This window comes from Cetorhinus maximus, chromosome 16, assembly GCF_964194155.1.
Source record: "Cetorhinus maximus chromosome 16, sCetMax3.hap1.1, whole genome shotgun sequence".
Lineage (NCBI taxonomy): Eukaryota > Metazoa > Chordata > Chondrichthyes > Lamniformes > Cetorhinidae > Cetorhinus > Cetorhinus maximus.
This window is the reverse complement of record NC_135894.1, coordinates 28,879,049-28,895,644: the sequence shown is the minus strand read 5'-3', so window position 1 is coordinate 28,895,644 and position 16,596 is coordinate 28,879,049. Positions and strand designations below refer to the sequence as shown.

General features: G+C 47.2%; 1 protein-coding gene across 4 annotated transcripts in view; it reads right to left on the bottom strand.

Moving 5' to 3' along the window:
• Positions 1 to 16,596, bottom strand: part of LOC144691467 (phosphorylase b kinase regulatory subunit alpha, liver isoform-like) — a 163,768-nt gene that overhangs the window by 59,741 nt on the left and 87,431 nt on the right. For all 4 annotated transcript variants that reach the window (XM_078559576.1, XM_078559574.1, XM_078559577.1 and 1 more), the window contains exons 22-24: positions 8,236 to 8,375; positions 1,352 to 1,508; positions 510 to 589 (exon numbers count right to left, since the gene is read on the bottom strand). In XM_078559576.1, coding sequence (XP_078415702.1) covers positions 510 to 589; positions 1,352 to 1,508; positions 8,236 to 8,375 — 377 coding nt within the window. The remainder of the gene's footprint in view (positions 1 to 509; positions 590 to 1,351; positions 1,509 to 8,235; positions 8,376 to 16,596) is intronic.

The following is a 16,596-nucleotide window of genomic DNA, read 5'->3' as shown; positions in this document are numbered from 1 at the left end:
TAGTTCCACATGATCATTATCTTAAACATGTTGAGGAAATAGCTGCTGGTTGTTAGGGGCCTGAGTATGGGCAAATTCAAAACCAGTAGCAAGTGGGCCTTGGCCACAGTAAGTAGTTACTGTATATGTAACTATGAATAATCCCGTTGTCTTGGTAATAAGTAAAATACTTACTGAGCTTTATTTATTATATTGCAGAATGATCATAAATTCATAGAATGATACACCATTGAAAAAGGCCATTTGGCCCATTGTGCCTGTGCTACTATCCAATTAGTCCCACTCCCCCGCTCATGGCCCTGTCAACTTTTCCTTTAAGTATTTATCCAATTATCTTTTGAACTCTTATTACTCAATCTGCTTCCACTTCCTTTTCAGGCAGTACAGCCCAGATCACAACTCTGGGTAAAAATATTTCTCCACATGTCCACTCTGGTATTTTCACCAATCTGTTTCCTCTGGGTACCGACCTTCCTGCAAAACCCCTCAGATAAGTTTCAAATACTCACGTTGTGATGGTTTGCTCACGTGGCTCTGGGGGAAGACCAACAGTCAATTGCTTCTGATGTGACAGTAGGGATGTACAAGCCTACAGATCAAACAGATAGCACAGTCAGGCAGCTCCAATCGATGGGAAAAGGTGTCAATATTGAAAGCCCAGGAATTAGCCCAATTCAAAACAATTTTCAGTACTTACAAGACAGTCCTTATAAGGCCATAAATAGGAGGAGTAGGTCATTCAGCCCATCGAGCCTTTCTTCCATTCAGTACGATCGTGGGGCTGATCTGATTACGGCCTTAACTCCACTTTCCTGCCTGTCCCCCCATCATCCTTGACTCCCTCGCAATTAAAAATCTGTCCAACTCTGTCTTGAATATATTCAATGACCCAGCCTCCGCTGCTCTCTGGGGAAGAAAATTCTACGGACTAACAACCATCTGAGAAAAAAGATTCCTCCTCATCTCTGTCCTAATTGGAAGACCACTTAACTTTAAACTGTGACCCCCTAGTTCTAGAGTCCCCCGTGAGCGGAAACATCCTAACATCCAACCCGTCAAACCCCCTCAAAATCTTATGTTTCGATAAGATCACCTTTCATTCTTCTAAACTCCAATGAGTATAAACTACTCAGCTATTAACTCAGTTATTCTTACTTAACAATATCTCACAAATCATATTGTTCAATGGAGAGTGCTTGATCTATGACAGGCGCTTCATTCTATCTGTTTGGACAGCTCTCAGCCCTGAGAGATTTAAATATGTCACGTTAACCACTCTAATACCCCAGCTCAAAGATCAGTGTTCTACACTGTGACTCACAGCAGCATGCTCAGGTTGGTTCGCACATACCTCAGCAAGAATCTCAATCCTCTTTCTCAGCATGCCTGAAATGTAGCGGATTAATCCCCAGTCGCGGTTCTGGCCAGCCTTACTGTACAGTTCGGTCATCAGGCTTTGAACTGTTACACAATTCTGCCCCCCAACATTCGTGTTCCAGTCAAGGCCCCTGGGTCAGAAAGAGATGGAGGAGGAAGCATCCTTTAGTGCAAACCATAAACACTCACTCCAACACCAAGCTCTTTTCATAGGTTTGATAACAAAACACCACTGCGACATTAATGTTCCCTTCTGTTGCTAAGCCTAAAACCAAACAGGGCATGGCAAAGGTACGGCATGAATTTTGGCAGTCTGGTTGGACAGCAGGAGGAGGAGCTCGGGGGCAGGAGGACGCTGTCATAGATCCCGGCTATCAATGGTGAGGGGAGGGGGGCAGCTAGCGTAAGAGAAGCCTGAGGCTTCCACTTGAGGCCCAGAGTGAGCATTGCTGTCGATTCAGGCACTGGCAGCAATGTCATCGACAGAGCACTGTGGGAAGAACTGAAGACAAAGAGAATCAAGTGGACATCTCAAAAATGTGTCAAAAAGCTCTATCCTTACACAACGAAAACCCCACTTCAAACTTTCGGATGCTTCATTGCAGGTGTGAGAGCTGGGGATCAGAAAGCAGAGGCAGAATCTGTGGTGATTGAGGAGGATAGTGAGCCTCTCCTAAGCAGAAAAACTGCTCAAGTCTTGGGGCTGCTACACACCGGATTGAAAGTGAATTCGGTGACATCCTATGCAAAGTTTAGAGAGGAGCTTGGACCAGTGTTTAAGGAATTGGGAAGTAACACAACTGCCAACTGAGATTAACCATTGAGAAGAGTGGGAAGCCTGTCGCTCAGCCTGAACGCAGAACACCTTTTGGTCTGAGAGGGAAGATTGAGGCAAAGATCAAGGAACTGATTGACCAAGACATCCTGGAGCCTGGTGAAGGACCAGCATCGTGGGTGAGCCCTGTAGTGGTCGTGCCAAAGCCAAATGGAGACATCAGACTCGGTATTGATATGTGACAAGTGAATGAAGCGATAGTGAGAGAATGTCACCCAATTCCCACTGGGGACAAAGTCTTTCAAGAGGTGTCAACAAATAAGATATTTTCCAATTTAGACTTAAAGTAGAGATACCACCAGCTGGAGTTTCATCCTGATTGAAGGACAGTGACAACTTTCACCACTCACTGTGGATTTTACTGATATGAGAGATTACTGTTTGGCATCAATGCTGCACCAGAGATTTACCAACACCAAATCCATTAGGTGATACAAGGATCCCAGGAACAGTAATATCTCAGATGACATCATTTGTCATGGAGCCAATAGAGAGGAGGATCACAAGAGGCTGAGATTAGTATTGGTTAGATTGCAGCCAGCAGGACCTGCGGTAAATGCAGACAAGTGCTTGCTGCGTGTGACAGAACTAACGTTCATGGGGCATAAACTCACGAGTGGCAGAGCATCCAGCCAAAGACAAGACTGAAACAACAGCTGATGCACCTGGACCACAATATGCCAGCAAAGTGAGAGGTATTCTGGGATTTGTGAGCTAATGTGCAAGGTAAATCCCAAACTTCACTACCCCGGCTGATTCATTCAGCAAGTTGACCAGAAAGAATGAACGGTTCAGATTTGATGAAGAACAGAAAGTTGCCTTCAGAGTTTTGAAAGACAGCTTGACAGCCGTTACTATGAGTTTGTTGTGATGAAGCCTACAACAGCGGACAAATTGGTGTCTGCAATGACTGAAAGATTTGCAAAGCACAGTCTATCAGTCACTCTGTATTCAGGCAATGGGCCACAGTTCACCTCACAGACCAGTGCAGGTTAGATGTAAGTCACAGGCAGACACCATCACAGAGTGACTCTGAAATGGCCACAGGCAAATGGGGAAGTGGAACGGCTAATCAATCCTTAGACAAACAGATGAGGATTGCTCAGGCTGAGGGCAAAGATTGGAAAGAGGCGTTGCTGTCATATGTGACCATATACAGGGCAATCCCACACACTACAACAGGAAAGAGCCCCACTGAGCTGCTGTTTGATGAAAAATACCTACCAAGGTGCCTGAGCAGAGGCATATCAGTGTTGGTCAGGAAGTTCGAGATCATGTTGCTGAGAAAAAGGGTGCTGCAAAGTTTTATACAGACCGCAGGCGGGGAGACGGACAGTCTGATGTGAGGCCAGGTGATGAAGCACTGCTTGGGCGGGTGAGTCCAAGTAAGATGGATACACCATTTTACCCCAAACCGTACACTGCCATCACCAAGAGGGGAAACAGTATGACTGTGCAGTCACTAGGAGTACTGCGTGACAGAAATTCTTCATGTGTCTAAAAGTATCATGATGACAATGACAGCAGCAGCAGATGGGCCAGATGTAGGGGCTGAGGTGAGGCTGACATCTAGCAATCCAGAAGTTTAAGCCAGCGATGCTCATGGAAGGCAGACAGCTTGCTATCCAGAGGGAGAAATGTCTGTTCCAGAGAGGATGATTACACTTCCTAATCCTGACTCGATGACCAGAGTTCCTGAGACAGATGACAGACCACAGAACGAGAGGAGACCACCAAAGCGATATGAAGATTTTGTGTGTTTTAGTGACAGAGCGTGAAATTGGAAATAGCAGTTCCAAAAAAGTAAAAATTGAATAGAGGACTGAAACTATATTGGACTATGATGCACTGAATTTATCTGATGTTTGTAACTGAAGAGATTCATTTACTCAGGGAGTTAAGGAAATAATGATTTGTTAAATAAACACAGAAAATGCTGGAAAAACTCAGCAGGTCTGACAGCAACTGTGGAGAGACAGACAGAGTTAACGTTTCGAGTCCGTATGGCTCTTCAGAGCTAATGATTTGTTAAATTTTTTGCTAAAGTTATTACAGTATGTTGAGTAAGGGATGGAGTAAGTGACATACACCAAGCAGAAAAATCATGGACATGTTTTTGGTCTAATAAAGGAGGGATGTCATGATGATAGTTGAATGTGTGTGTCGACTTGAGTGTTAGATACAATACAGAACTCAAATAACATACAGTAAGGTACTACTGGAGGTTGAAGGTCAGATAGCACATGTTCAGGAGTTAGCCAGCACAGAAGATTAAATGATAATGTTCTTACAGTTAAATCTGTGACTTTGAGTGTTGTTCTTTCACCCGAGATGTGACGGTTAGAGGCCAGCGTGACAGATTTCCCTGTGTGGGCGTCTGGGAGGCAGGGAGGGCTCCCTCCTTAATGGCCCAACCGTGCTTATCAGAGGGGCACCCCCAAGATTTTACTCACTCCCAGGTTGCCCTCCCACCACGGTCTCTAAAACTCCAGCTCCCTTAGCCCCCCTCCCCCCCACCCCACTCCCCTCACCCTGGCCTGCCAGCTTGGCTGCCGGTGAGAACCCCAACCTTGCCTATATGATCCACTGGGTCTCTGGTTTAAGAATCCTGTAATGTTAGTATGCTACCATTCCCCTGCTCCTCATTGACCGTCAGGGCTAGAGGCATCTGCCATCTGCTTGCAGCAATTCAGTTTTGGGTTGCGGACACACACAGGGGCAGTCCTGTCATCACAGACTGACTGGCACAATACTATTTTCCATTACTGCACAACAACATGTGAGGCTTGGCAGCAGTTTCAGCTTCAGACATGACATCACCGGGAAATAGCTGCACTAATCCCAAGCAGCATGTGAATGGGCGAGGTGATGATAGATAGCTTTAAGGATAGGCCAATGTAAATCAGTGCTGAGGACAGTGAAAACAGGGTTAGAAATCCAAACAAATCCCAGCTCACTTTGACACAAACCGCAGGATTTACTTAGCTCAGTTGATATGTGGATCCAATTTATTCTGTAAATAAACCAGTTGATTTTATTTTTAATTTTCTTTCAATTTTAATTTGGCAAGCAGACAATGGAAGGTTTTTCCACTATGTGCACATTTGTAGCAAAAGTATAAAAAATATTTTTATACCAACTATAAATAACATCCAGTAGACTTGCTTCAATTGGATTTTCACTTTTCATGAGCTTAGGTAGAATTGGACCAGAAGTACACACGGAAGCTGGGTTCATGTATTTAAATGTTACGCACCTAGGCTAATTATATGTCATTTGAAAGTTTAACGAAATGATCGCTAGTGTCTGGCCTGTGCAGCAATGAGATCAAAAATAATCCCGAAGCATTTCCTGACCAGGACTAGTGGATTCATATCAGTGCAGTTATTACTGATACAGATGGAGCAAGTGTTAGCTGAGAGATGAGCCATACTCAATGCATCCCTTTCACCTCCTAGACTGAAGGTTATGGGATTAAACCCAACTCCGGAGAATGGAGCACACATTTATCTAGAACCCATCATAATATGATCGAGTTCAACATAGTTGTAATTGTTATAGAGAGAGGCAAGCTAAAGTCCTTTATTTTTCTCGCCCTCTGTCCGTAAGCAGAGGTGTTTTAATTTTTAAAACTTGCTGTGGCGTGTTTGACAAAATCCTTTGTTTGTGAAGTCAACTTTTAAAGTGACTCGTAGCAAAATCTCTTTAGGGTTAAATCAGAAGTACTGTTTATTCATACATTCAAACCTGGGGGATGGTCGTCACAACTATGTACAGACGTACAAGCATACAAGAAGGAGATAGGAAAGAAGAGTTTTACAACTAGATATAACTTAAGACAAAAAAAACAAAGGTACAGATATTAATTCACATGAATGTTAGAGTCCACTGAGGATTCCTTCATGTAGAAGTTAAAGTTTAGGCAGGTTCAGCTAGCTGAAAGCAGGAGTTGCTGAATTCCTTTAAAGTTGGTGATGACACAGTGAGGTGAGGTTGGTATAAAGAGACTTGTTCTGCTCTACAGGCAATGGCAGGAATCTTCCAGAGAACCAGGCTTCGAGGAGCTTTAGACGTGAGGTAGGCTTTGTTGTCAGCCTGGAGTCCTACCTTGGTTTTGTCAGGCTTGATGTTAACAGCAGATTGCCCGGGGAATCCAGGTATGCAACATGAAAAAAAGTATCGAGGTAGCAATCAGTTTCAATGTCTATAGTCAAAATCCACTGTTCACCTTAGGAGACAGATGGTGGTTATTAGCGTCTTCGCAGGTATAATGAGTTCTGATGGCTCTCTCTTTGTTATAAGTTCAGGCTGGGGAGGCAGACAGACGGCTGCTCCCTTGTTTCATTGATTGTAATGCACAATGATAGGTGTGAGATTCCACAAGAATGAGGGTTGAGCTTTGTTCTATAATTACTGTTAGAAGTTTCCAGAACTGTAGCCAACTTGCAAATCATATGACCTGTAGCAACCATGATTTTTTTTTGGTCCAGCAAAGTCCATTTTTAAATAAGCACAAAGCAAAGTTTGATTTAAATAGCTTGATTTATTTATGCCTTATGGACCTAGTGTTCAATGGCTCAGTTGCTCTGTGTTTGATTATATGAATCTGTTAACTGATCTATGCTCACTGCACTTGATTAATGGGTGTTGACTCAGAGCAAAGGAAACAGACTCCACAGAAGCTGGAAGACATTGTAAGCTTTGTATAAAACTCTAAATGAATTTCCTGCATACTTAGAAACTAGTCTCATCTCTGCATTACTTTGAGGCAAATCAATTATATAAAATATACTGTGTACATTCATATATAGTTTCAATTTGCCTCATTTAAAAAAATACAATGAAAGTGTTTGAAATGGAGAAACATAAAACAGCTACTAAGATTCCAGGTTTAGATAAGCCTAAGTTCATGTGGGATGAGAAAGACTGTCCACAGTAAACTGGGCCAATCAGTAAATGGGCAACATGATGGAATTTGGTAGAAGGTGTTCAACAAAAGAGTTTAATCTGATACGGAGGCAGTTTATATCCTTAAGGGGCAAGGTCGCCTCTTTCCAAAACAAGACAGCCACGGTCAACTGAAGATGTAAGAGGCAACATGAAACTAAGAGAAAAACCATTCAAAAATGCAAAATGACACACAGATCATGCTGAATGGGAAAGATGGAGATGGAAAGAGCAGCAAACCATGGCTAAACAGGCAGTAAGAGCTACAAAAAAAAGTACGAATAGAAACTTGCGAGGGATCTCAAAATCAGCACAAACATTTTTTTTACAATTATATTGGGAAAAAGAGTGGTTAGCAGTAATGTGGGCTGCTTGCAAATTGTTAATGGTGATACTGTCCATGAAAATAAGCTGAACAATTAGTTCTGATTTTTATTGTTCCTATGATCAATCACTACATTAGAAACATTCTCAGCTTATCATATACTATCCAATTATGACGTCTGAGTTGGACGAGAATGTCTAAACTTACTTGACAAAAGGTTCCTGACTCCGTAACAGGCTTCACAAGGTTCACGAGCTGCCTGACTGGGTGTGTTTCACACAGGCTTCAGGAGCTCAGCTTCCCCAGCAAATTCAGGGAAATTCAAAGTTAAGGCAAGCATTTAAAAGGCTGAATCTGACGTCACTTTGAGCGTACAGCAATTCACAACTGGCCACTGACCCCACGCCAGACAAAATGGCGGCAGGCGTGAATCGCCTGGGAGATTTAAATTTTCGGCCCCCGTCTTCATTTTCAGCTGCCTGACGTGGGTTTTCCCAGCATCAGGAGGGCTAAATCCGGCCCAAGATCTCCCTATGTGGCTCAGTGTCACATTGGTTTGATAACTCTCCTAAGAACCCTGGGATGTTTGCGTAGTTCTTTAACCGAGAAGCAGTAAAGGAAGACCTTGCCTCAATTCACCATTGGTTATTAAGACTTCAAGATCTCTATGGCAGTTTAATATTAAAATAGAAATAAAATGTATAAACAGCAATCAGTTTTACAGGTTGAAACATTTCAGAATTTTACTTACTTAATGACATACAGGATGTATAATATGTTCGCCTGGTCCTGGAGTGTGGGGCATTCTTTCAGCTGCTCAACCAATGATGCAATGTCAACCTCGCCATGAGCATCCTTGGGCAAGGTGAGATCCATACGATGATCCAATTTCTTCAAAAAAGAAATATGATTGCTTTCTTGCGTAATTCTTTTGAATTTTACTAAATTCATTCGTTTCCTTGTACCTTCCGATTGAATCAAAAACTTAGCATACTAACAACCTTAACGTCTGGATGCACTTCCTTGTCTGCACAACTCTGCTTCCTGGTGCCATGCTTTGTCACTTTATGTGTCAATTTTCTTACTGTGAAATATTTTAATGTCTACAGTTAAAATGGGCTTTTCCTATGTAAACGTGTAACACTGCAATTACTTATCATGGCCACTGGTGGCACATGGAGCTACTCGCTGAATTTAATTCCTGTGCTCTGATGCCATCTTGTTTTTTTTCAGGTAAATTTATCTGAAAGATTGTAATTTTAAAGGTTGTAATTTTTGTGTGAGATATATTTTACACTTTGGATTTTCTACACTGCTCTACCGCTCTGAGTTAGAGCTTTGTCCTGTCTGTCCTCAGCATGCTCTCTCAGCATACTGCGACAGCTCCCAAGGTCTGCCTCTCTCTCCTTCCCTGCAACTCCACTGTTGCACACCAGTTTGGCCCCAGCCTGTTCTCATCCACCTGTTTTGCGACTATGGTGCTCTCTCTCCCCGTCAGGTCCCAGCTATTCATCACCACTCATAACAACACAAGAAATAGGAGCAGGAGTAGACCACATGGCCTGTCAGGCCTGCTCCACCGTTCAACATGATCATGGCTGATCTTGGGCTTCAACTCCATTTTCTGGCCCGTTCCCCATTTCCCTTCATTCCCTGAGAGACCAAAGTCTCTCTATCCCAGCGTTAAATGTGTTCAGCGATGGAGCAACCACAACCCTCTAAGGTAGAGAATTTCAAAGATTCACAACCGTTTGAGTGAAATAATTTGTCCTCATCTTAGTCGGAAATGATTGGTCCCTCATCCTGGGGGTGGAATCGTCCCAGATTTGCACTAAGTGCAGTAGTGGGCATGAAAAAAGTCGCTCTACCCGCTGGCCACAATGGCAGGTTTTCACGCCGTATTGTATCCTTCCCGACTCATTAATAATGCATTCCCGGGAAACACGCCGGATCGCTGGCAGGGTGACATCTGATTCGCCCGCCCTGCCATCACCTCAGGGCTTCAGTGATCTGGGCGCCATGTTTAAAGGCTGCTGGGAAGTCATGGCTGCCAAAGGGAGGAAACATGCTGCCCCCAAATTTAGCAGTGCCTCCCTCTGGCGCCCACTGGATGCAGTGGAGGCCCGCTGTGAAGTCCTCCACCCCCGCTCTGGGCAAAGACCAGCAAACAAGGTCACCAAACCAGCAGGGGAGGCAGTGGCAGCGGTGGTCAGTGCCAACGCCCTGCAAAAGAGGACAGCCACCCAGTGCCGCAAGAGGATGAATGATCTCCTCCATTCCGCCAGGGTAAGTCACTCTTCTCATCACTGTCAACCCACACACTCACAAACATTCATACATCTACAGGGCCCTCACTCACTGCCAGCCCAAGGGACATCACCATTCACTCTCTCACACACACATTCATCTGCCCTGTGGTTCGTGTCCTCATCCCATCCATGGCACCACTCAACACCCACACACAGCAGGCATCCTTCTCATCTGGCCTGGCAGGCATCCTGCTTACACTTTCTCTATCTCTATTCATGCAGGACAAGCTGGCACACAACAACAGGGAGAGGTCACAGACCGGTGGAGGAATGCCCAAAATCAAGGTCCTCACAGACTTTGAAAACAGAGCCATCCAGCTGGCCGGCGAGGATCTGGGCCAGTCCTGTGCTGACGGTGAGGTCGGCGCTGCTCTACCAAGTGAGGATCCAGCAGTGCAACATCCATCAGACAACCATGCTGTGAGTGATGTGTCCTGTTTCACAGCCACTGCCATGTACTAACTATCTCTCCTTGCTTTCACAGGCACATCTGGGAAACAGCTGACAGAGTCCATGACCCAGGCCCTCGACTCAAGCCCCAAAGACACCTCAGAAGAGGAATCTGGAGGGACCCTCCCTGAAGTCCCGTCACAGCGCTCACCCACACCCTCCATCAGTGCAGAGACACACACCACGGTGAGACCTAGTTCTAGAATAGCCTCAGGATCACAACTGGTGAGCACATTGCACTGTCTGATCCACAGCAGGCGGAGGCAGGGACTTCCCAGGTTCCCGGCACTCGGAGGTCAGTTGGAGGCCAGATATTTGCTGAGTCTGAGTCAGATGATGAGCCTCTGGACTCGGTCATGTCACAGTTGCTGGAGCTGCAAAGGCAAGCTCGGGAACCTCAGGAAGGGATGTCCACTGCACTCCTCAACTTGCAAGGCACAATGGAGGAGTCCATCCGCTTTCAGGCTGAGGTTATAGCGCCGGCATTGCAACGCACCGAGGTCAACACCGGTAGGATGGCGGCCGCCATGGAGACCTTGGTCCAGGACATCACTCCTGCACTGCTGCACGGGCTGAACTCCATCACTGACACCATAATTGGCCATCAACTGACCCATAGGGAGAAGGATCAGCAGGTGCACACCCTAGAGCCATCCATCCAGGTGACTCCGGGCACGTCCGTCTGAATCCCCTCTTCCTGTGACCCCAGCAACTCCAGCTTCACAGGCTGAGGAGGGTGCCACAGCCACACAGCAGGACCCCGAAAGCAGGCCAGGGCCCTCCAGGTCTCAGCCCTCTAGAGGACACCCGCCAAAGTCATCACAGACAGGGCATAGCAGTCAGCAGGCTGCCTCCATCTCCACTGTGGAAGTCTGGGGAGCACCAAGACATAGCAGCAGGGTTAGGAAAGTTAAGAAGATGTAGTTGCACAGCCTGGGCACTTGTACATACTGTTCACTATTGTCAATAAACTCCTAAAAATGTTTCCCTGCCTATGGCTCCTTGGTCTGATGAGCATTGTTCGTGCCACTCAGATGTGAAACCTTTCTGCACAAGATAAAGTCAGGTGTCTCAGTCCAGGATCTCTTCCCTGTGCTTTGTGCAGCCTTCAGACCAAAGTGATGGTCCGGCCTCACACTCCCTGGACACATTACTGATGCCTGCACCTCGATGGTGCTGGTCATTGCTGCCAGAATGTAATGGGCAGGCGACACAGAATTCCGTCATTCTCTCTGTGTGCTCTCAGCACCTTTAAGGAGGGGCTGGCCTCCATCTGATCAGCATCTGTGACCAGTGAGGCTGTGCTCCTGAAGGGCTCACGTGCTGAAGATGGACAAAGGATCAGATGCTTCTAAAGTTTCATGGCTGCGTCTCTATGATATGACCCTGATCACAGAGCACAAACGAGCTGCCCTCAGCCAGATAGGAGTCAGACATTCTCAGAGGCTGTGTGAAGATCTATGGAGTGTCCTCACTGCATGTCGTCATCATCCTCCACAAATCTTGTGCTATGAGGACCTCTCGAGCGTGCTGCCTCATCTGGCCAGTGCGAGGACCTCATCACCCTCATCCCCTTCAACATCCTCCTCATCGAACGTTACGTGCAGCTCCTCCATCTCCTCCTCAGCCAGCTCCTCTCCCCGTTGCAGCGTCAGGTTGTGGAGCGTGCAGTAAGTGACAATAATGCACGACACCCTGGGTGGACTGTATTGCAGTCTCCACCGGACCTGTCCAGACACTGGAGCCTCAATTTCAAAACGCCTATCGTTTGCTCCACCAAGTTGTGAGCTGCAGCATGAGCCTCATTATACCGTCATTCTGCTGCAGTCTGAGGCCGCCACATGGGTGTCATCAGCTACGGCCTATGCGGGTAGCCCTTGTCCCCGAGGAGCCAACTCTGAAGCCTCTGTGGACCCTGGAAGATGTCAGGGATCTGAGACCTGCTAAGGATGTGGGAATCGTGCGCAGACCTGCAGGATGTGTTTGTGGTGGTCGCACAGCAGCTGAACATTCAGCGAGTGGAAGTCCTTGTGGTTGACGTAGTTGACTCCTTGTTGCCACGGAGATCTGAGCGCCATGTGAGTGCAGTCAATGGCACCCTGCACCTGTGGGAAACCTGAGATCTGCGCAAATCCCAGTGCTCTTGTTTCCTGACTTTCCTGATCCCAGATTAAATGCACAAAGTTCTGTTCCTTCGTGAGATGGCAACTGTGACCTCCTGGATCCACGTGTACATGGAGGCTTGTGAGGTCCCGGACAGATCACCTGTGGAGCCCTGGGAGGAGCCACTGGCATAAAAATTGAGCAACGAGGTCACTTTCACAGCCACTGGCAGTGGATGCCCTCCATGTCCCTGTGGCACCAAATCCTGCAGCAGGTGGCAGATGTGACCGACCAGTTCCCTAGACATGCGCAGTCTTTGGTGACACTGGTTCTCGGTCATCTGCAGGAATGACAAGCGCTGCCTATAGTCCCTGGGTCTAGCGAGGCGTTTATGAGCGACGGCTCTCTGTGGATCTCCAGCTGCGTGAGCAGCAGGTCCTGCCGCACCTTCACCTTGAGGGAAGTGCTCCTCCCTTTGCTGAGCCAGGAGCCTCTGACGCTCTCTTCATCTTCTCTGCTCCCTGTAAGCCATGAGGCATCCTGCTAAATCACCAAGCTCCATGATCCTGATGTTCTCCTGCAGGATAAAAGAGAGAGAGGGATGGGTCAGCATAGGTGTAATAAGAACACTTCTTGCTTAAGTCTGAAGGTCTCTTTATGCATCCCAGAGAATGCTGGCCACCACTTGGATGGTCAGTGTGTAGTGCACTTCATGGCTGTCCAAACCCCACCCACCTCCACCTGACCGATTGGCAGCAGCTTTGGCCACTGGACTGCATGCTGTGCTCTCAGCTCAGGCACAGGCATTCTCCTAACCCACACTGCAAGGCTGCGCTGTTAGCTTGAACCATAATAGATACTGGATAAAGACACTGCAAGGGGCTGTGAGTCCAGCAGTGACTGCTCCATGCCACCTTTCACAAGGGGATTGTACAGCTTACCCAGTCACCAATTACTCTGCTGTCCTCTAAAACGCACGTTAATTTACAGTCTGTGTCTGAGGGGTGAAAGGTTCTGGAGTATTTGGTGGCACTTCCATGCTTTTGTGATGCTTGAGTGGGCAGAAAAGCTTCAGAGGCCCAACTCCAGGCATCTCAATGGAGCTGCAGCTGAACGGTCACTTTTCACAGGCTTTTCCAAACACATGGCTGCTTCTCTCACCTCCCCCCGACCTCCCAGCATGTGCTTGAGTATTTCCTTCAGTCTGTCTGTGCTGCTTTCGGCCCCTCCACCCCCAGTCTGACCCGCACTGGAGCCCTTGTCCTGGTACGATACTGAAAGCCAGCTGGGAGAAAGCGACTTGCCTGTGGCCCCCAGTGAATGTGGTGCCTCTTCCTTGATGTCCTACGGGCGATACCCATAAGCACGGCGCCAGGTTGTGTGCACTCACCTCCGAGTTCCCCTCGAAGTTCAGGTCACCAGGTTAAAGGTAGTTGTGAAGCACATCGTTCTGAAGTCACGCTGATGTGGGTAGTAACTTTGATGTGGGGGGATGATTCCGGTGAGCAGGATTTATGATTAGATGCAGATATATTAAAATGATGTTCCTGACGTATGGTGGCAGAGCAGACAATCACAAACTGGTTTCATGATGGCATGAAACTGGATTTTGGCCTTTTGGCCATATTGTCCGGTCACGCCCACCCTGACGCCTGCCACCAATGGGATTGGGTGATTTTGCCCTGAGACTGAGCCCCCATATTTTAGATTCCCCGACCAGTGGAAACGATCTCTCAGCGTCCACCCTGTCAAACCCCTTCAGAATCTTGCAGGTTTTAATGAGATCACCTCTCATTCTAAACTCCAGAGAATATACAGCCAATTTACTCAGCCTCTCATCCCTCAACTCAGGGACCAATTTAGTGAACCTTCACTGTCCCACCTCCAATGCAAGTACATCCTTTCTTAAATGTGGAGACCAAAACTGCACACAGTATCCCTTCTCCTATTCAAAGCAGCCACACTTTCCCTCCCCCTCCCTGCTCTCTAGCGTCACTGTATCTTTTCCTTCAATCACCTGTACCTGTGCTAGCTCCCTGAAAGAGTAGTCTTGCCACGCCCACATTCTCATTAGTTTGTCCTTAAGTTCCTCATCCTCAAGCCCTTGTCCTACTTCCTTTGAAAATTCTCAATGGAATCCGTTTCCATCATCTTTTCAGGTTGAGTTATTCAGAACCCAACACCCGAATGAAAAAAATTCTCATCCCCCCACTCAAATCTTTTGCCAATGATTTTCAATCTATGATCTCGAGTTATTGATGCACACATTGGAGGGAGCAGTCTCTCTCTCTCTCTCTCTGAAAACAAAAACAAAAAATGCTGGAAAAACTCAGCAGGTCTGACAACATCTGTGGAGAGATAGACAGAGTTAACGTTTCGAGTCCGTATGACTCTTCATCAGAACAAAAGAGAAGTAAATATGGTGAAATATATGGAGCTGGATAGAGGGCCAGTGATAGGTGGAGGCAAAGGAGAGATTGCCAAAGATGTCATAGACAGAAGGTCAAAGGGGTGTTGATGGTGGTGACACTGGCTAAAGGAGGTGCTAATGGTGACATGAAGAGTAGAAAGCAGGATGAGCAAGCGACAGATGGCCCGAGTGGGGGTGAGGTGGGGTGGGGGAAGGGGACGATGTGGGCGAAAAGATCAAATAGGCTAAAAGGTGGGGATAAAACAATGAATGGAAACAAATTTTTAAAAATAATAATAGAAATAGGTGGGAAAAAAAAATATATAAATATTAAAAAATAAATATTGAAAAAAAGGGGATCAAAAAGGGGTGAGGATGGAGGAGGGAGTTCATGATCTGAAATTGTTGAACTCAATGTTAAGTCCAGAAGGCTGTAAAGTGTCTAATCGGAAGGTGAGGTGCTGTTCCTCCAGTTTGCGTTGAGCTTCACTGGAACATTGCAGCAGGCCAAGGACGGACATGTGGGCATGAGAGCAGGGTGGAGTGTTGAAATAGCAAGCGACAGGGAGGTCTGGGTCATGCTTGTGGACAGACCGAAGGTGTTCCGCAAAGCGATCATCCAGTCTGTGTTTGGTCTCTCCAATGTAGAGGAAGCAGCGAATGCAGTAGACTAAATTGAGGGAAGTGCAAGTGAAATGCTGCTTCACTTGAAAGGAGTGTTTGGGCCCTTGGATGGTGAGGAGGTGGGAAGTAAAGAGGCAGGTGTTGCACCTTCTGCGATTGCATGGGAAGGTGCCATGGGAGGGGGTTGAGGTGCAGGGGGTGAGGGAGGAGTGGACCAGGGTGTCACGGAGGGAACGATCTCTGTGGAATGCCAACGGTGGGGGTGAAGGGAAGATGTGTTTGGTGGTGGCATCATGCTGGAGTTGGCGGAAATGGTGGAGGATGATCCTTTGAGTATGGAGGCTGGTGGGGTGAAAAGTGAGGACAAGGGGGACCCTATCATGTTTCTGGGAGGGAGAGGAAGGTGTGAGAGCAGATGGGTCAGACACGGTCGAGGGCCCTGTCAACCACTGTGGTGGGAAACCTTGGTTAAAGAAGAAGGAAGAAAGAAGCATTGTTTTGGAAAGTGGCATCATTAGAACAGATGTGACGGAGGTGAAGGAACTGAGAGAATGGGATGGAGTCCTTACAGGAAGCGGGGTGTGAGGAGCTGTAGTTGAGGTAGTTGTGGGAGTCGGTGGGCTTGTAATGAATATTGGTGGATAGACTACCACCAGTAATTGAGACAGAGAGGTCAAGGAGGGGAAAGGAAGTGTCGGAGATGGACCTACCAGCCGCAACCCTTTTCTTTCGGGGACGTCCAAGTGAAGCTGCACGTTCCCTTCCTTCCTGAAAATCCCACATCATCCACATTCACCTCCCTGACCTCCTCCTCTTTCCCACCCCCAGAGTCTATGTCTGCCTCCAGGTCCCCACCAAACAACCTCACCGTCCCTTCTACTGATACCTTCTAACCTTCACCCTCCTACCATACCGCCTCACTCTGCCCTCGATCATTCTCACCATTCCCTCGACCATGCCCACCCTCAGTTTGCTCCTGAGAAGGCAGTCATAGACCCATCAGACCCCTCCCTTGCATGTTCACCTAGACATCCCCCACTCCGGACCCCTTCCCCACTAGAACCCCTTCCTCCATGGAACCTCTTTCCCCCCCAGAATCCCACACACCCTCCAGAACCCCTTCCCCCATCAAACCCCTTCCTCTCTCTGGAACCCCTTCAACCACCCTCCAGACCCCTTCCCCTTCTGCCCAGAACCCCTTCCCCCCCCAGAACAC